The sequence below is a fragment of the Microtus oregoni genome, unplaced genomic scaffold (assembly GCF_018167655.1).
Source record: "Microtus oregoni isolate MIOR12 unplaced genomic scaffold, Mior012 000032F_ref0000030, whole genome shotgun sequence".
Classification (NCBI taxonomy): domain Eukaryota; kingdom Metazoa; phylum Chordata; class Mammalia; order Rodentia; family Cricetidae; genus Microtus; species Microtus oregoni.
This window is the reverse complement of record NW_024543091.1, coordinates 16909836-16929702: the sequence shown is the minus strand read 5'-3', so window position 1 is coordinate 16929702 and position 19867 is coordinate 16909836. Positions and strand designations below refer to the sequence as shown.

Below are 19867 nucleotides of genomic sequence, written 5' to 3'. Positions count from 1 at the left end.
AAGAGCTTTCTTTGGGAGCCAGACAGGAATTTAAGGTGACTATGCCCATGGAATTAAGAGGGCTGTTAGCAGGCTCCGTGGCCCCCAGAAAGCAGGGGGCTTCCCCTTATCCCGTGGCCCCCAGAAAGCAGGAGGCTTCCCCTTATCAGGTATGATAGCCAGAGCAAGCTGACCCCAGAGGTCTGTTGACCTACTGCCTCCCTCTCCCGGTCCCCAAAGCATGAACTCCAGAGTCTCTAGGGGTCAGGCAGTTCCAGAAATGAGGAACAGGCATCTTACAGGAGACAATCACAAGGGCTGGGGACTCTGGAGAGTGAGAATATCCCCTAGGGTGCCATGGTTTTGTTTCACCCATAAAAAGAAATGAGGTCCTTTATAAAATTTATTTGTTTTGAGGGGCTATCCAAATGATACTGCAGGATGAGCTAGGAAAAATCAGACGTGGCTGTGAGATCACCTCACTCTTTAAATGATGGCTCATTTAGCAAGCACTTATGATATGCAGGTTGCGCAATGCCTTTCTGTAAGTCAGTGTTTCCCCACAGGCGTCCAATAAGCAACTCCCGATTTCAAAGGGCTAATGGGAACATTTGCCTCCAGCTCCACAGTGATTTCACTGTTGGCAGGAAACCCAAATCGATTGCAGAGCCACTGTGAAATCTCTGCCTTTGGGGGTCATGGAGTGGTCCACAGGAGCCAGGATGTTAAAATACTTTTCTTGCCCTTAAACAAAATGACCTTTTACAACGTGAGGGTCAGAAGCTCTCTCTATCATAACCCTCACACCCTCTAGCAACCCTTGTGGGATGGGTGGAAAGAAAAAGTATACCTTAGATGCATATTTTCCAGATAGTATACCCTTCCTGGGTGACAAGAGAAGGAAATACAGTGTCCTGTTGGGCCATTTTCTTTTTAATAATTCACATCTGTTGGGGAAAAAATAAGTGCTAAATTATTAAACAGTTTATACCTAGGATATAAAGGACCTCAAACTCTGATTATTTAAGATACCAGGAGGCTCCTAAGTTATGTGGCTACACCAATCAGCTGCAGTTTGTAAATGCTTTTGACTTTACACATGAAATAAAAACCAAGTGCTTCCCAAGAAGGAGGAAAAGGCTTGAAAACCAAAGGCTCCTGACACTAGGGCAGCCAATCCTTATCAGACAGAGCATCAAGGACCATTAAATGGAGTGTTCAGAAGTTTCCTCATTCCCTACCCTCATCTTGAGCTTGAAAACAACTTTCCCAGAAGCAAGACCCTCACCTCACCTCCTGAAATACCAGGCCTAGAACCCAGCCCTTTGCACATGCTAGACAATTGCTCTGCCACCCAGCGACACCTCCAGCCCCCAAAGCAATTTCCTTAATAGATTTATTCAAGCTTGTACTTCTCTGTAGAGATTTTGAATAAGCCACTTTAGTCAATCTGATCTGGTGAGCAATTAAGAACGCTTGTTCTTGTTTCTAAATGAATCAAAAATAAAAAAAGCAATGCATGTGTAATGGAAGCTGATTTGGGGGAGCCTATCTATCCACGAAGAGAATAGCATGGCAATGCTTAATTGAAAAACTTGGTTATAAAAGATAACCATTCATACCAAATCTTACCTCTGCACAGTATTTGGCTGTCGCGATTCATCAGGAAACGGGAGTTTTTCAAAGGTTTTAGAACTTAGGTTTCTCAAGCCCGTGGTTAATTGGCTTAAACAATGAGTGTGGGTACCAAGGCGCTGATGCTGTAATTAGCCCCATTCCGAGGCTGGGTTGAGAAGCATTTCTGACTGACACCATTGTTTTGGCATCGGTTCTCCAGTGTTTTATTTTTAGACTTTCAAAATGTGAACATTTCACTTCCCCAGACAAAGAACTTCAATTTTTAAACAAATTACATTTAAGAGGACAAAAAGTAACTTATGTCAAACAGGCTATGATGTTCAACGAGGTCTTGGGTGAGGAAGAATTTCTACCATTTCAACAAAATAGAATCATAGAACGTGGAAACTTGGACGCATAGAAATACTTACACTTTTGAGGCTACATGACACTTTTATGGGATTTTCATTAATGAAACAGCCCAACTAAAAACTCATTTAGCATCTATTAGAAACCATCCACTCCTGTCTGGCACCCCCGAGTCAGAACTGCCGGCAATTAAGGAATTGTCTTCAACTGTAGAGTTCTTTACTGAGACTATCAGTCCCATTCATTATAAACCAAAGGCCGGATGTAGACTTTGGCCATCCTTTCACTGAGGCTGATGCCACCCACCTGCCTGAGCTACGGAAGCCCCACCCAGACAAACCGTGTGAAAGAGGAGAGGATACACCCTTGACTCCTAGACAGGCTCGCTCAACCCCAACACTTCCATTATCCGGCACAGACTCCACGATATTAGATTCCCTATGGCATAAGTTTATAAAACATTCCAGCATACGCTTGGGGTTGGCGACCTTCCGTGGGTGCTGCAAGAATCTGCTCATCTGTTTAGTCACCTGCTTGGTTGGCACCAGGACTCTTTGCCACAGTAGTGGGAGGGAATCTTTATTTCAGCTGAAGTAGAGGCTGCTAATCAATCACTAGATTAAGTCCCTTCCCAGGCGGTATTTCCAGATCTTCCCATGGTCAACTCCAGTGTGCCTGCCTGATGTTAGCATCTCCCATTAGTTTATGGATCTGCTCTCTGACAAGTGGGTCTATGGTGTAAACAGGAAGGTCAGGGTCCTGCGCTACTCTGATTGTGTCTTAAGTCCCTGAGGTTTGCTTTTATGGGGGTGCATTTTATTTTGAGATGGGGTTTTATCCGTCTTGGAAGCAAACAGTCTTAGCCACTGGGCTATCCCACCAACCCTCTTAACTTCAGGTTTTAGAGATCCTGCAAATTTTCCATTCTTGTGGCCACAGCCCCAATGCCTGCTTGCCCTCCAGCTTCCTATGGTGAGAAGCTGCCCTAACCTGGCTCAGCACAGATGCCTGGGACAGGACACCCAAGAGCAAGAGCAATCTCACCACCATCCTGCCATATGCACAGGCCAACAGTTTCCTGCTCTCCCTCCCTCTCCCATCTGACCCCACAGCCGCCCTTCTTCATATATGACTTGAACAGACCTAAGGCTGCTTTGAGGTTTTTGTTTTGCTTTATTGCTTTTTTTTTTTTGAGACAGCTCTATGTAACCTAAACCAGCCTTGACTTCACTAGGTAGCCAAGCATGACTGTGAACTTCAGATTCCCATGCTTCTACCTCTGAGTAGATGCTAACATCACAGATATTCACCACCATGCCCGGTCTACACAGAACATGGGAATCCAACTTAGAGTCTGTCTCCAGGCAGCATTCTACCAGCTGAGCTACATCCCCCAGTCCCTGTTTGAGGCTACTTTTAAACGTCATGTCCCTCTTCTCTTATCTACCTACCCCCTGTGCTAGATTGCTGGATTTGCCTCTGTGGTGTGAAGGGTCACTATCTGGCTTCTATCTCTCTTGGTGAGGGAAGAAGGGCTGTGCAGCTCAGAACAGGATACCTAATTTTCAGACCAAGGAAAGACCATGAGAAACAGCCATAGCTGTCCAAGACTCCCCAACAGGCCTCAGACAGCAGGATAACACAAGAAATCAGGCCTGGCCTTCTTTATAGGCAGCCGACACAGCTCACCCCAAGATCAGAAGTTTGGAGACCAGGTGAGTCATTCCTGGAAAAGAAATTATCCTAACTCAGCATATTCAAGGATGGAGGTGGCGTTTTGGTTGCAAGGTGGACCCAGGAGAACTAGTGAACCATTTGGACCCTATGTGGTCGGTGAGGCTGTGGATCCTCACACCCAAACGTGCAGTGTTGTTCATACCTGGCCAATGGGCGATGACTTCCCTTCACCACTCCTTGACACTATCCGGATCCTAAAGCACCCCCAGAAACCTCCACTGCCTTGGAAGGGACAATACAAAGACTTAACCACTTTAAATGTTGTGACAGTAATCTTGTTTGCTTCCCTGTTTGCCATAGGCTCTCTCTGTTTAGTCCAGGCTGGCCAATAAATTTGCTATGTAGCCCAGGGTGGCCTCAGAATCTCAATCCTCCAGCCTTGACTGGGCGCTGGAATGACCCGAGTGCAACCCTCCTGCCCTGTTCTATAGTACATTTTTAAAACAGTAGAAAGAAATCTGCGAAAATGCAACCAGTAACATTAAGCGCATTTTCATTCTGTTCTCATTTTCAAAGCACTTTAATAAGCATGTTATTTTCACGATTGCGGAAATTTGAACAAGTACTTCTCAAATAAAACAACAAACTAAGGAGCAGTAGCGAATGTAGAAAGTGTTCACTTTGAGCTGTGAAAACAGACGCAAGCCTCATGCTGGGTTCAAAAGACACCATGGTTCAATTAGAACAAACACGCTGTCGGCTTCACCTCCTCGTTCTCCTGCAGGCACCTGAGTTATGAGACCTGAGCCTGGTGCCTCTGTCCCAGTCACAGCTGTGATCGTGGCCTGGGTTACCTGTTCGTGGGGACTTGGGCATCCGGCACAGACACAGCAGCACGCCACTCAGAGCACACCACCCGCAACACAGGACCCGCAGCATGCCACCCGCAGCACGCCACCCGCAGCACGCCACCCGCAGCACGCCACCCGCAGCACGCCACCCGCAGCTCGCCACCCGGAGCACGCCACCCGGAGCACGCCACCCGCAGCTCGCCACTCGCAGCACGACACCTGCAGCATGCCACTCGGAGCACGCCACCCGCAGCACGCCACCCGCAGCACGCCAACCGGAGCACGCCACCCGCAGCACGCCACCCGCAGCTCGCCACTCGCAGCACGACACCTGCAGCATGCCACTCGGAGCATGCCACCCGGAGCATTTCCAAAGCCCCAATTCCAGGAGATGGGTAACGTGCTTACAGGAGACCCAGGCAGACGTTTCCAGTGAAATGGCTTTGACACACTTGCCAAGGCTTGTTTTATTCCCCTCGACTCTATTACACTCACAACGGGAATGCTGATGCGCTAGACAGGTCAGGGGTGATTTCTATTGGATTCATAGCACTGAGTTTCAGAGGACTGGGGTGTAGCTCGGTTGGTAGCAAGCCTGCCAAGCATGCAGAAGCTCTGGGTCTCACCTCCAGCACAGCATAAGCCCAGTGTGGGAGGACATTTCCAATCCCAGCACTGGAGAGGTGCAGGAAGGGAATCAAGAGTTCAAGGTCATCCTTGACTATACAGAGTTCAAAGCCAGCCTAAGCTACCCAAGACCCTATCTCAAATAAAGGGGTGAGTGGGAGGCCTGGAGAGAAGGATCAGCAGTAAAGAACATTTGTTGCTCACGTAGAAGGCCTAAGTTCAGTTCCCAGCACCCACACAGCAACTCAGAGCCATCCATAACGTCAGTTCCAGGGAATCCAGCCCCTTCTTTTGACCAACTAGATCATGAGCATGACCCACATTACATACACACAGGCAGGCCAAACATCATACGCATTAAATAAAAATTTAAAAATCGGAAATAAGTAAAGTTTAAGGAGTTCTAGGATGCTGAACACATTTCCTGGCTGTCCAGCCAACTCGGTGAGTTGCCGGCCTCTTCGGTCACATGGATTCACAAACAGCCCCCAGAGTGCAAGGAACAGTTTGGTGGCGCTACCTCAGCCCACTCGCCAGGGCTCAGATGATGCCAGTGTTGTGAGGAGAATCCCTGCAAAAACAGATTGGTTTTGTTCTCGTCTACTAATAGCAGTTATTTTGAAATGCTATTTAAATCTCTGTTGTTTATTTGAACCGTTTGTGGATGAGGGGCTTTAGGGCAGCAGGGACCGTGCCCTATAGGAGTCTGTAGCACCTAGGAAGCCAGGCATTCTACCTCTTCACAAATGCTCATAGAGGCTCATCAGCCTTTTCATTTCTCTAACGGGGAAAAGCCCATCTTTTTTAATTATTGAGGTGCTTGTGGTGGCTTACTAAGAACGGCCCCAGAGACTCATTTATTTGCTTGCTTAGTCACCAGGGAGTGGCACTATTTGAGAAGATCCGGGAGGTGTGGCCTTATTGGAGAAAGTGCCTCACTGGGGACGGGTGTAGAGGTTTGTTTGTTTGTTTGTTTGTTTAATGACTTTTTAATTTTTATATTTGTGTGCATTTGTGTTTTGCCTGCACATACGTCTGTGTGAGAACCATCAGATCCCCTGGAAATGAAGTTACAGACAGTTGTGAATTGTCATGTGGGGGCTGGGAATTGAACCTGGATCTCTGAAAGAGCAGCCAGTGCTAACCACTGGAGCCATCTCTCCAACCCCAGGCTTTGAGGTTTTAAAAGCCCAAGCCAGGCCCAGTTGTAATGGTTTGTCCTGTCCCTTTAAAAGACAAGCCCCGCCCACTCCCCCTCCCCTCCACTGAGTCAAGCAGATTTTTCTTCAGCTTCCAGCCTGAATCCTTTCTGTCTCTCTCCCTTCTCCCCTCTGGTTCTCTTTGTCTTTCTTTCTCTCTCTCTCTCTCTCTCTCTCTCTCTCTCTGCCTCTCTCTGCTCTTCCCCCTTCTCCCTTTCTCTTTTTTCCCTTCCCTTCCATAACCCACCAAATAAATATCCAACCTCACTCTGCATGGTGTGCCTATCCATGTCTCTGTCTCTTACCCGCCCTGTGGATCCCTGCCTGGGCCTGGCTTCCTTCATGAGCCGCAGTGGTCTCATGCCTGCTGCCCACTGCCGCCACTTGGGGACCTGCGGCATTTTATTTTTACCATAACACCAGTCCCTCTCTTTCCCACTCTCTGTCTCTCTCTTGGCCTGCAGATCAGGATGTAGCTCTTAGCTGTTTCTCCAGCAGCACACCTACCTGCATCCATGCTCCCTGCCATGATGATAATGGGTTAAGCCCCTGAAACTGTAAGCAAGCCCTCAGTTAAATGCTTTCCTTTATTTATAAGAGTTGCCGCGGCCATGGCGTCTCTTCACAGTAATGAACAGTGAGTAAGACAGTGCTCTACCCAAGTGACACACCAGTGGCTATCTCAAGATGCCCCTCCATCATGAGTGTGGCTGCAGCTTTAGGTCACCTTGCAGGAGACCCATGCACTCCTGCAAGCATGTAGCTGCACCCAAAGACATATCTTAATATTACGTTCTCCAGTAGCTATATTTAGTGACTTCTCTTTCTAGCATTAGCAAAGACACATTACCAAATGTTAAAAAGGGAATCTGCCAAGTGCAACAGCAAGAACAGAAAAAATATTATTAAAAGCGGGTATAAACTCTCTACCTACACCCGAGCTGCACCAGGGTTCACCCACGAGTGGAGAAGGCACGACTTCTGATTCTGCAGGCAGAAGGCTGGCTGTGTGTGACTTTAGGCTTCTACCTTGCCTGACTTCCTAACTGAAAGACTAAGGATGCGGGCTTGGAAGAACCCCCAGCCTCCAGCATGTGCCCTTGTCTGGGTGCTCGGGGGACACCACTGCCATTCTCTGCCTACCCGGGAATCTCCTTCCCAGAGATCCTTCCATCCGGAGTGAATGCAGCACCGCACATTAACACTCTGACTATTTAGAGAGAGCAGGGGAGGACTCTTGAGTCCTTCCGCAGATAATTAAAAAACTGGGAGAAAAGCAATATGACATAAACAAAAAAACAAGCTCAAGGCACCAGGGGTTTCTGAATAACATCTTCCCGGTTAAACAATTTTAAGAATTCCATAATTCAAACAGCAGCCCCACACATTCTCTCCCACACAAACACGCTCTTTATTAAGCCATACTCCAGCAACAGGATCTCTGCCTCACCCATGAAGGGTGTCAAGGGTGTCGTTACCACAGCCACAAGCTATCAGGGGCTGGGAGCTGGCCGCCAGTCAGCAGGGAAGACAGTAGCACCCAGAGGGAGGGTCCTATGGGACCCAGTCACTTCCTGTGCACACCATCCATGCTAAAAGCTAAGTGTTGCTTCAGGAGACACCCAAGTGTTCATTCAAGCTCTCTGATGCTTCTCAGGCAATGTATTCCCAGCCACTTTCCTGGTGTGACAGAAAGAAGTAACTATAACCCACTAGATCACTTGTTTTAAACCACTGAGTAGAACTACATTTCTAAAATAAAAATCAAAGGGACTGGGGGAGTGTAGCTCAGTGGCAGACTGCTTCCCTAGCATGCTCGAAGTTTTGACTTCAATTCCCAGAACCATAAAATAAAGGGCAATAAGATCACATCAGTTAACTGCCCAGCCACAGAAAAGAAACAAATAAAAGATCATTCAACAGTAAAAAGCAAACAAGTTTCCCCTTTCTCCAAAAATCTGTCTGGTTTTATATGAGAGAGTCATGAAGATCCTGGGAACGGAGCGAGGGAAGTGAGAGAGAGTCTGGCTGAAAGCCAATCATCAGGCCAGCCTGTGAGGCCATGGGCCTTGGTCAGAGATGCTTTCTTTTACAGTGATCAGGGCTGAATGCAGACTCCTAAGTGGTCAAAGCACTGAGAATAGATGATGGCCAAATACACAGCCACAAATAGGACATTTCTGTTTCACCCCTCCAAGACGCAGGAACCGTCACCCGAGAGCTGAAGAAAGTGGGCATGGGTGTGGAGGGCCGACTTCTGGGGATGACAAATAGGTGGCATTCATAGCAGCTGTGGGTGCCAGCACAGGTTAGGCCCATACACATCCTGTCATGGAAGCCCAGGATGCCCTGATCCTCTGCAAGGATCTATGGTTGCTGGGGGAAGGAGATGCCTGGGAAGGTGCCCATACCCCTATGATAAAACCTCTACCCACACTCCTGTAAGCAACCCTAGTGAGACCCTTGAGGATACACACACATGCATACATGCATGTACATATGTATACATATATGCACACATACACACATGTGCACACATGCAAGAAAGAGAGGGACATGAACACAGAAGTGGGTCTCACTAGAAAGAGGAAAATCAGCAGAAAGGGGGAGCGGGAAGATAGCAATATGAGGGAGGTAAGTATGATCAAAATACATTATGTACATGTATGAAAATGTAATAAAATCTGACATTATGTATATTATGTATAATTGCTACATGCTATCAAAAAGAAAGTCACGCAGAAGAACCCCACCTCTGTCTCCTGTCCACCATGATATTACTCACTCTGCCTTGAGGGACAGAAATCTCTGAGTGTCTCTTGAGCCCCGTGGAAGCTTGGTGTCCACAAGCCTTTTGTTCCTGGACCTGGCTAGACTCTAAATCTGGGATCTGGCAGAGACACCCTGAGCGCATGATGGCTCTGGGCATCAGCATCCTTCTTGGTCAGGGCAGGGAGACGTTCCTGACTGCTCAGAGCTCCAGATCTTGCTCCAGACCTCTGGCAGCAACCATTCACTGGCCATCTCACCCCCAGCTGAACTAGGGTCTGAACACAGACTTGATCGGTCATCTCTACCAGCCGGGCCAGTGAGTTCAAACACTTCATTCAATTTTGACAATTTCCCCCAAAGAAAAAGAAAACCCCATCCAAGAAGTCAAAAGCTAAAACCATCCATGTAGAGAAAGGAAGATGTAGGAATGATTGACAGAAAGGAACTAGCAGACAGGAAGGGAAAAGGGGTGGACGATGACTGGGAGGAGGATGGGAGGGGGAGCCCATAAAGAGCTGAGAGGGAGAGGCCAGACCATGGAGGGAGCAGGCATCTGAGAGGGAGAGGCCAGACCAGGGAGGGAGGACGCATCTGAGAGGGAGAGGCCAGACCAGGGAGGGAGCAGGCATCTGAGAGGGAGAGGCCAGACCAGGGAGGGAGCAGGTGTCTCACTCTCCGGGAGGAAACAAGAGCGAATCCCTTCTCTCACTTTCAGCTGCTCACTTGAGGTGTGAAGAACCACATGAGCCACTTTAAATATGCTGGTCGGTTTCTCTACTCCTTTTTCCCAACCACACGTGCTCGCTGTCTTAACACACACCCCAATTAAGACGTTATCGGAAGCATTTCTTTCATCTACAGCATAGAGACACCTCCTCAAGCTCTGGGGAAGGTGCTCAGCTGGTACTTGCTTCCCACAAACAAAGCCCATGACCCCATCCCCTGAGTCACAGAAAGCTAGGCGTGGGGCTGCACAGCTGTGGCCCTAGCACTCAGGTGGTAGAGGATGAAGGATGGAAAGTTGAAGGGCATCCTTGGCGACATAATGAATTTGAAGCCAGCCTGGGTCACATGGGACCCTTTTCAAGGATGAAGAGGGAAAGAGAGAAAAAAAATAGAGATTGGGGTGATGGTTCGGTAAGTAAAGGCTGAGCACCCAGGTTCAGATCCCAAACAGTCATGTAAATGCCAGGTGGGCATAGCAGTACAACTGCAATCTTAGGGCTCGGGGAAGCAGAGATGGGAGAGTCACGGGGCAAGCTGATTAGCTAGACCAGCCCGTCAGGGAGCTCTGGCTTTAGTCCAGAGGCTGCCTCAACAAACCATCAAGACACCAAGGTCAAGTACTGGTCTCCACAGGCATGAGCCCACAAGCATGCAAACACATATCTATATCACACACAGAACGAGGGAGGGAGGGGAGAAGAGAGGAAGAGAGGGGGTGTTGATACTCAAGTGACCCACCATTTTGCTAAAGATTCAAACCGCACCTGACTCTTGGGATGGACACAGGTCTCATACCCACCAGCCACACCACCGAGCACCTCCGTGGCTCTGAGAATGTCCTTGCTTAATTACCGAAGCAAATCCTGTAGTGTGAGAGGGGAAAGGGCGCAGGGGCTAAAGCCCTTCTCTCTCCCAAGCATTAGGAGCAAAGTTCAGATCCCCAGAACCCATATAACTATGCCAACCCACTGTAATTCTGCCTATAAAGGCAGAGACAGGATCCCCAGAGCAACCTGGCTAACCACATCAATAAGCTTTGAGTTTGATTGAGAGACCCTTCCCCGGTGGACATGGTGAAATAACAACTGAGAGCCTACATCAGACTCGGGCCTACACACACACACACACACACACACACACGCAAACCCACACACACATACACACACACGAAATAAATAAAAAAGAAATAACAAATCTAGTTAACAAATATTCACTGAGCTTCCAAAATGCTGAGAGAATGGAGCCCCCATGCCACAGGATCATCTATTAAACAGGAATTAACACTAGTAAGCCTCCAGCAAATGTGGCTGAGAAACACAACACAGTAGCAGGAACCAGGCTAGGCCATTAAGCAGATGGCAGGGTGTGGGAACCAGGCTCTGAGGAGCAGGCATCTGAGCCAGGTATTCCAGGGTAGTCGTTGAACTGAGGCAGCCTAGGGAGGATAAGGATAGGGCAGAGTGGAGGAAATGGTGACTAAGAGCCAAGAGCAAACACAAGGGGTTCTGCCAGAAAGCAGCTGGTGAGAGAAGCAGAGTCACTGAGGTCACCATGCCTGCAGAGGCTTTGGACTCCACACCTCCCCAAGCAGAAGGACAGATAAAAGAAGGGAGGTTGTGAAGGATACACCTCCACACATAACAACTACCATCCCTGAGACTTTGACAAGAAGCAGAGTCAGCACAGCCTCAGGGGTTCAAGAACTGTCTCAGAGAGGGTGAGATCAGGAAACCCCTTGGGTGGCCCTGGGGACAGGACACAATATCCCCATTCAGACCATAACCACAAGCCAAATCATAGAGCTACAACACACACAGGCTGGACCCTTCTTAAGTGTCAACGTCATAAAAGACAAAACAGTTGGGAAACTGACCCAGATTAAAGAAACCAAACTAAACCAGAGGCAGGAGGATCAAAAGTTCCAGGTCAAACCAGACTACTTGGGGGACCCTCTGAGAAAGAAGGGAAGGAGGAAGAGGTGGATAGCTAAGGCAACACAATACTCACCTGAAGAGCCTGGCAGGTTGGGTCATTCCTGGAACCCCAGTATTTGAGAGGCTAAGGCAGGAGGATTGCTGTAAGTTTTGAGACCAGCCTGGGAATATGATCTTATCTAAAAAAGGGGAGGGGGCAGATAAAGGCACCTACTGAAGCCTGAGAACAGGAATTTTGTCCCTGAGCCCTACATGGTGGAAAGAGAAAAGTTGCCTGCACAAGAGGGAAATCATGCCTGGTGCTGGAAACATAGCTAACTATCTGGGGCTGGTGAAGTCACGGATCCTGGAGGAGAATCTGCAACCTCTCCTTACTATACCAGCAGCATTCCTAACTATATTCTAAATATTTGTCCTTTGACCCACAGGTAAGTGTGGCCCTCACTCTCTCATCAAGGAAACTTCTCTCTGAAAATGACGGAGAAAACCATTACAGAAAACTACAGCCAATCAAGATGCAGGATTGTGGAGCTCCGTTCCAGGGGATACATCTACAATATAGCTCCTGCACCTAAGGCTCAGGGAACATGGTGAAGGAAGGGGGTGGGGAAAATAAAACATTATAAGAGACAGAGCTTCAGGAGGGTTGCCATGAGATTCTGTCTCCAGGTAATGTGGGAAGCTGCACCCATAAAGTCTCAGCAACAAGGCTGCACAAACCTGAGCTGAACAAGGAAAACAATAACAGAGATGCTAAAGTGGATGGGGAAAGCCCCTGAGGCCTCAGCCCTACACAAAGAACTACAGGCAGCAAAGGAATGCTGGGAAGGGGAGAAAATAGTCTGACCCAGGGAAGAGCACACCGATTGGCTATCCAGTACCAAATGGTCAGCTCTATAAACATACACATAAGTAACATTATATAAACTAGCAGGTCACATTTAAAAGTATAAATGTATATGTATACACACACACACACACACACACACACACACACTACCAAATGGAGTGCTTTGAACCCTAGATTGGATCCTGATCCCTAAACCAAAGCCTTTTGAAAAGATCTTCCTCTTCTTCTGTATAAAGATACTATTAGGACGCCTGACTAATATCTGTAGATTAGAGAGTAACACTGATTCAAACTTAACTTCTTGATTTTGACAAGGGCTGTATAAGAATATGTGCTTTTAAAAGAAAGGAACACATGCCTGAGTATTTGGGACAGCACAGGTACATTTTCTTCCTGTTGCTCTGACACGGTGCAGGAGAAATTACAAGTTAAGTGTGTGTCTGTACACACACATCCACAAATAGGTGCAAAGAGAGAGTGGGAGAAAGTGCCAGAAAGATAAAACAAGTGTGGCTGAAAGTTAATATTTATAGAATGCGGCTGAAAGAGAGATCAGAACTTTTCGGTTTATTGTTGAAACATTTCCATAAATCTGAATCAGCTTAAGACGAAAAAAAATTACAGGGGAAGGAAATCGTTAAGGAAGCCAGAGTGATAAAATAGCCACGTCAGGGACCTGAGCCAAGCTGGGGTGGAAGATCTCGCTGGGTCTGATGGCCAGAGCCCCTGTCTTAGCTCTGCCCCTAAGAACTGCCTTGAATCATGCTGTGTTCCTCCACTCGAATCCCTTCGTCCACAAAACAAGGATAAGAAGTGTTGGCCCCCCAGCCAGAGAAGGCATTGGCTCCCACTGGGGCACAGGAGGGTGGGCTCTGAGTTGATACTGAAGCTGGGAAGGAGAACAATTCAAGTTCAGAGTCCCCTGTACAGCTAGGGGCCAGCAAGAAAGTCACCGAATGAGGGATGTGAGGACCTGCGGAGACAGGGCAGGAAGACAGAAAGAGGGGCACAGGAGGAGGGCGGCAGGGGCACCAGCAGGGCAGGGAAAAGGCTCAGTTCTACAGCCAAGACTCCTCTAGGAGGCCCCGTGGGGAGGCAGCTTCCCCTGAAAGATAAAGGAAGTGATCCATCAGAGGAGAAGACCTCCACAGAGATCAACAGAGCAGCCTGAGCACAGGCTCTACCCTCCGACACAGCAGCCAACCGCTCCCTGTGGCTGTTTCAATTGAGTTTAAGCTCCCCTAAAATCCACATAAATTGAAAACTTAGTTCAAGCCAGGAGTGATATAATCTCAGCTCCTAGGAGGCTGAGGCAGGAGGACCGTGAGTTCAAACACAGCCCAGGCTGGACAACAACGCCCTGTCTCAAAAATAAGTAGATAAGAGAATAAGAACTCAGGTCCTTGGTCATAGTAGTCACATCCTGAAGCTCTGTAGCCACATATGGCTATTAACTACCATCACTTCCTTCACTGGAGAAGGTTCTAGGGGACAGAATGGAGACTCTAGCAAAACAAGATCCCAACGAGGTAGTAAGGACAGAGTGGGGGACTGAGGGTGTGGAATGGCTTTAGGCTAGACACAGAACAGGCACAGAGATGTTCCTGAATTTCAGACCAGAAACACAAGGACACAGAGAGGTAGAGAAGGAAATACTTGGAGATGTGAAAGTGGGCACGACTGGACTCACACTGAGGTGGTGGGCAGTAACGGAGAGTGTGGACACTCTCATCTTCTCTGTCAAAAGCCACTTTCTGAAAGGGAACCTAGGGTTTAAGGGGTACAAAGCTGTGGCACAGGGCAAAGTGTATGCAGTCTGAGTTCATGACATGGAATTCTTGTGTTTCATAGGAAAGCAAGCCTCCATGAAATTAAAGCCAGCATCAATTTAAAATGGAACCAGTCCAGGGATCTCTGTGACTGGCAGGCTAGGAGAAGAAAATACAGACAAAGGGGGTAGTTTGGGGATTGGAGACTGGAATCCAAGGAATCCAAGGATGACAGCATGGTACACGCCTTTAATTCCAGCAGGCTGGAGGCAGAGATAGGCAGCTCTTGGAATTTGAGGGTAGCCTGGTCTACAGAGTGAGTACCAGGTTAGCCAGGCTACATATTGAGACCTTGACTCAAAAAAAAAAAAAAATCAACATGTCAAAACCAAAGATGTGGAGCCCTGCAGATAGGCTGAAGCATTGCAACGCCAAGGATGCAGGCCTGGAATCCTCGGGGATGGTGAAAGCCACAGTAGGTAAACAGAGATGGTGCAGTGGGAAGAAGCTCAAGTCCTAGCTCCTGAAAGGGGAAAACCGGCCCAAACTCAGCATGTCTGTGGTATTAGTGGTTGAAGGGAACTGCAGGCAGAGTCCTGGGGGTCAAGACTGAGCCATAGGGGTCAAGGCTGGGGCATAGGGGTCAAGGCTGGGGCATAGGGGTCAAGGCTGGGGCATGGGGGTCAAGGTGGAGACACAGGGGTCAAGGCTGAGCCACGGGGGTCAAGGTGGAGACACAGGGGTCAATGTTGAGACATAGGGGTCAAGGCTGAGCCACAGAAGTCAAGGCTGAACCATGGGGTCAAGGCTGAACCACGGGGTCAAGGCTGAGCCACGGGGGTCAAGGCTGAGGCACTGCAAGGTCATTAAGTGCAGCAAGTCTCCATGTGAAACACCAAGTCAACCAGCAAGTTCATGACTTCTGCTTACACGCAAATGAAGTGGTTTCCCTGCCTGAGCCAGCATCATATAAACTGTTTTTTTCCTTCCTCTCTCCTTTTGTTTTAATTTTTAGACAAAACAAACAATTTTTTAATTGTGTACATTTCGGCACACATGTGTAAATCAGAAGACAACTTAGAAGTGTCCGTCTTTCCTTGTACCGTGTAGATTCTGAGGCGCAAGCTCAGGTTGTCTGTCTTGGTGACAGGTGCCTTTAGCTGCCGGACCATGTTGCTGAGATAAGCCTTGTCTTTTGTTGTTGTTGTTGTTGTTGTTTTACAGAAAGGGTTTAGTTTGGTTGATTGGTTTGGGTTTTTTATGGTCTTAAACCATCCTAATGATTCCATTTCAATATTTGAGAGAGTCTAAATGAGCCTGTCTTTTTCAAAACGTGTCTGGCGATTCTGAGGGGCTATTAGGTTTGGGAAGTACTGAAAGCCAGAAACATAAGGAGAGACTTGAGGTCAAGAAGACAGTATCACATTCTAAGACTTGGAGGTGACATGAAGGAGTTAGGGCCAAGTCATCCTGGTTCTATGAGTAGATCCCAGAAAGGGGCGCTCTGGGGAAAGTCATGTCCTTAGACTCTGGTAGAAGGGGAGAAAATAGAGATGAACTCAGAGACAGAAAATGAAAATACAGAAGAAGCGTGTCTGCAAGACACAAAAGAGGAGAGAGCCCGAGTGTCAGAAGTCACATGGGTGAGCAGCTGCAGGGGCAAGAGGATGAGTCCTCTGCTGATGGAGGCTTTAAGGTCGAGGACTTGTCCTTAAAGGGCTGTAGGCTGGTTGACGGAATTCCTGGGCAACAGGGATTTTTGTATCTGCATGGGGGCAGATTTCTAGCAGGTAACCCATTAAGAACTTCTAAGCCCTCAGATATACATATCTGAGGTATATCTGGCAGAAGTTTGCTCATTAACTGAAAACTTAGCTTCCCAGGCGACCTTTTTACACAGAGGAAATCAGATTCCCACAGATACCAAGAGTGTCCTTGAAACACAAAGTCAGAGATATCTCAACTGTCCAATGACAAGAATCCTGGGCACCCCTTGTCCCCCCTTAAAGGAAAGAGTTTATGGATGGAAAATGGAAAACGGCCTCCTTGTCATTTTTAGTACCGGTCAGTGCTAAAATTAGAAGAAATACCACAGCCTGTAAGTCACCTCTACACACACACACACACACACACACACACACACACACAGAGAGAGAGAGAGGGGGGGCACTGTACATTTCTTAATAAAGAACATATTTACTCTCAGAAACCTAATTCGTTGATTTCATTATATTTATTTGTTTAGCTTGTGTGCCTTGTGTGGGTGTGAAGATCAGAGAACAACTTACAGGGGTTGGATGGTGCTCTCCTTTCACAGTGTGAGTTCTGAAGATCAAACTCAGGTCATCAAGCTTGGTGACAAGGACATTACCCCACTGAGCCACCTTGTCAGCTCCCCACCACCACCACCACCAGTCTTTAAAGACCAAATGCAAAATATTTGTCCCTGCTTCCAAGAGATTCTCTCTGGAGATCCAAACCAGCCCAGCAGAATTTCTGTGAAAAAATCTCTAACACCAGCACACACAGACTTTAAGATGAGTGCACGCATGCGCAACACACACACACACACACACACACACACACACACACACAGCTTCTGCACATTGAAGAAATGACTCACTTTAATTTGCCACTGCCTGCCACTACTGGGTTTTGATTTTACCTGTTCAGACACAAAGTTTCCTACCAGATCAACTACTGGAAAGAAGTATTCAGTAGCTTAAGCCTGAAATGGATTTAGGATTTAGGAGCACCGATGGGATTCTGATCAATGCATTTAACCAGCCTTCCTGGACCACAGAGTGTTCCTTCCATAATCTTCCAGAAAATGGTAACACATTTCTGGCCACTTTGGGAGCCAGCTCATTGGAAATCCCTTGCAGAATAAACATGATTAAAGAGCTCACAGTACCAGCAAAACAGCCTTGCGCTGCAACTGGAGAGACAGGGAACCCGCGGGGAAGCAGTGTGGCTAACCCACCCAAGGTCACTCAGCTCTGACTGGGGGTGATAGACTTGTCATAGTCCTGGCAAACTCTGCACACCCTTGGCTCGCCTCAAACAGTCCCTCGGGGGCTCTGCTGTCTGCTAGCTTGCAGCCCCCGCGAAGATGCAATGCCACTTGCGCTCTGCGCCCAACTTCAGCCCTGCGCGTCAGCATGCAGTTAACCCTCTCGCGTCCAGAGTGTCACACGGGGCACGCGCAGCTTCACCCCTCACCCCCTTTCCCCAACACCATCCCATGCCTATCAGTGGAGTGATTGCCCCAAGGTCACATCAACGGTCCCTGCTGGTGCTCCCGCTGCTTGAATCCAGAGGATGCCCGGCCGCGTGGAGAAGAGAGGCACCCCTGGAGACTCACCCGCGCGCGGATCGGGCGCGCCGCGGCTGCCCATGTCGTCGCTGGCGCTCTGGATGTGGTGGCCGCGAGCACGGGGCTGTGCGGGGCGAACCCGGCTACGGGCCCGCGCTCCAGTCGGCGCGCGCGCGGCCCGGCCGGGGGTTCGCGGTTCCCCCACCCGGGGAAGGGCGCGAGCCGCCGCGCGCCGCCCAGAGCTGCTTCCGGGCGCGTTGCCTGGACGCGGTTGCCGTGGCAGCCCGAGCTGGAGGCTTTCCCCGCGCGCCCGCGCCCAGCCCGCCGGCGCCCCTCCTCCCTCCGCGCTCCTACACCCAAAATAGCCTTTCCGCAGCACCGCGGGTCCCCACCCAGTTCGCAGCAAGGAGTCAGCGGGCGGGGACTTGCTTTCAGGAACCTCAGTCCCGTCGTAGGGCGCGTCGACTTGGAGGCAGAGGTAGGTGTAAAGAAGGATGCTTGAATGAGAGAGCCCAGTCTTCCAGGTCGCAATGTCATCCGTCACCCTCCCGAGAATCCTAGCATCCCTTAAGTACCAAGCCTGGTTCCCACCAAAATAGTTATCTGTGCTCTCCACCACGAACTGGAAAGAAGTTAGGGGTGAGATCACAGTCTGGTAAACAGCTCCTTCCGTCGCCCCACCTGCACAGGTGATGGAACCCTCCAGGCGACAAGTGTCTATGAGGGAATCACCGTGGTTCGCACATATCGGTCCAAGAAACAGCACCCCAGGAAGAATGCTAGCTACGCTGCTTTTCCTCCCAGCCCTCCTACCTCTGCCGAGCTCCCAGAGAATCCTAGCTCTCTCTGTCTTCCTTCGCATCGGTGCTGGATTCTCAGCAGGATCCACTCACAATTTTGCTTCCTCTCCGTGGGTGGGATTTAAGCAGAGTGGGGGATCCCACCTTTGCTTGCCTCACCGCGTCTGGTTCGGAGCTCTTACGTAGAGGCACAAGCTTACCCAGTGCAGGTGCTCCCGTCTAGCGGCTCCCTAGCCCTCACAGCCCCCCAATTCAGGGGAAGCTGGAAAGAACATAGACTGTGCAGCCACTTGGATAGGTCTGGCCTTGGAATTCACCATCCTGAAGTAATTTGTGTGTGGTCTTGGGAGTTCTGCAATTTCCTCGTCTGTAAAGTAATAACTCTTTCAACACACACACACACACACACACACAGCTAATGAATATAGCATTCATTCAGCCAACAGTGTTTATTGAATGTCTGCCAAGTGCTAGAAACTATGCTTTATCTCCAAGGAGAAATGGAGAAGATGAAGATGGAGAAAGGAAGAGGACTCTGCTTTTCTCCTGGTCGTTACAACCGAACACACATTAATTAAACATGTGTAAAAAGAACATGGTGACCAAGAGGGTCCTGGCCTGAGTCCTGTCCCACAGCAATCTGACCTAACATTGTGCCTTTCGTGGGATGGCTTCTGTTTCCATATCACCTGCTGCACAGGCTGTAAATGCATATTGGATTCAATCCTAAGGCAGGGGAATTGCTGGGAATTTCCACCACTTAGCATATTTTTGAGGGGGGATGAGGAAATGGCTCGGTCGATAAACTGCTTGCCTTACAAGAATGAGGACCTGAGTTCTAGCCTCAGAACTCACATTTAAAAAAAAAAAAATCAGCGCTCTTGTCGTGCCCATATCCTCATGCCGGCTCCTACACATGCACTAAATAAATGAATATTTTTTAAGTCAGACACGGGAATTTGATGTGCACTTGTAACTCAAGAGCTGGCGAAGCAGAGACAGGCAGGTAGATCAACCAGACCTCCCTGGTCATTCTGCCTGGCTTTCCAGGTGAGTTCAAAGACAGAAAAGAGACCCTGGCTCAAAAAGACAGATGTCACCTGATGAACGACATTTGAGGTTGTCCTGTGACCTCCACACACCCACACCATCACACGCACACACACACACACACACACACACACACACACACACAAACAAAGCATCGCTTGCCACAGTGTCTAGAAAAGCACAGCTTCTACCATAAAGTACAAGCACCTATCACGGTGAGGCCACAGACGGGCTCAAATACCTGTCGCAGGCTGCCTTCCAGGGTAGGGTGGGCCTTTCAGACACACACAAGACAGTCTGGTCCTGTCCATTTTTTGTTTCCTCCTCCCTC

At 48.8% G+C, this 19867-nt stretch overlaps 1 protein-coding gene across 3 annotated transcripts in view; it reads right to left on the bottom strand.

Moving 5' to 3' along the window:
• Nucleotides 1-18562, bottom strand: part of Fam81a (family with sequence similarity 81 member A) — a 54375-nt gene extending 35813 nt beyond the window's left edge. The window contains exons 1-2 of one of the 3 annotated variants that reach the window (XM_041679599.1): nt 18500-18562; nt 830-926 (exon numbers count right to left, since the gene is read on the bottom strand). In XM_041679599.1, coding sequence (XP_041535533.1) covers nt 830-840 — 11 coding nt within the window. In that variant the 5' untranslated portion in view covers nt 841-926; nt 18500-18562. Of the gene's footprint in view, nt 1-829; nt 927-17734; nt 18055-18499 lie in introns of those variants that run through there. The other 2 variants (XM_041679600.1, XM_041679598.1) reach the window with 2 other exon arrangements.
• Nucleotides 18563-19867: the final 1305 nt, after the last annotated feature.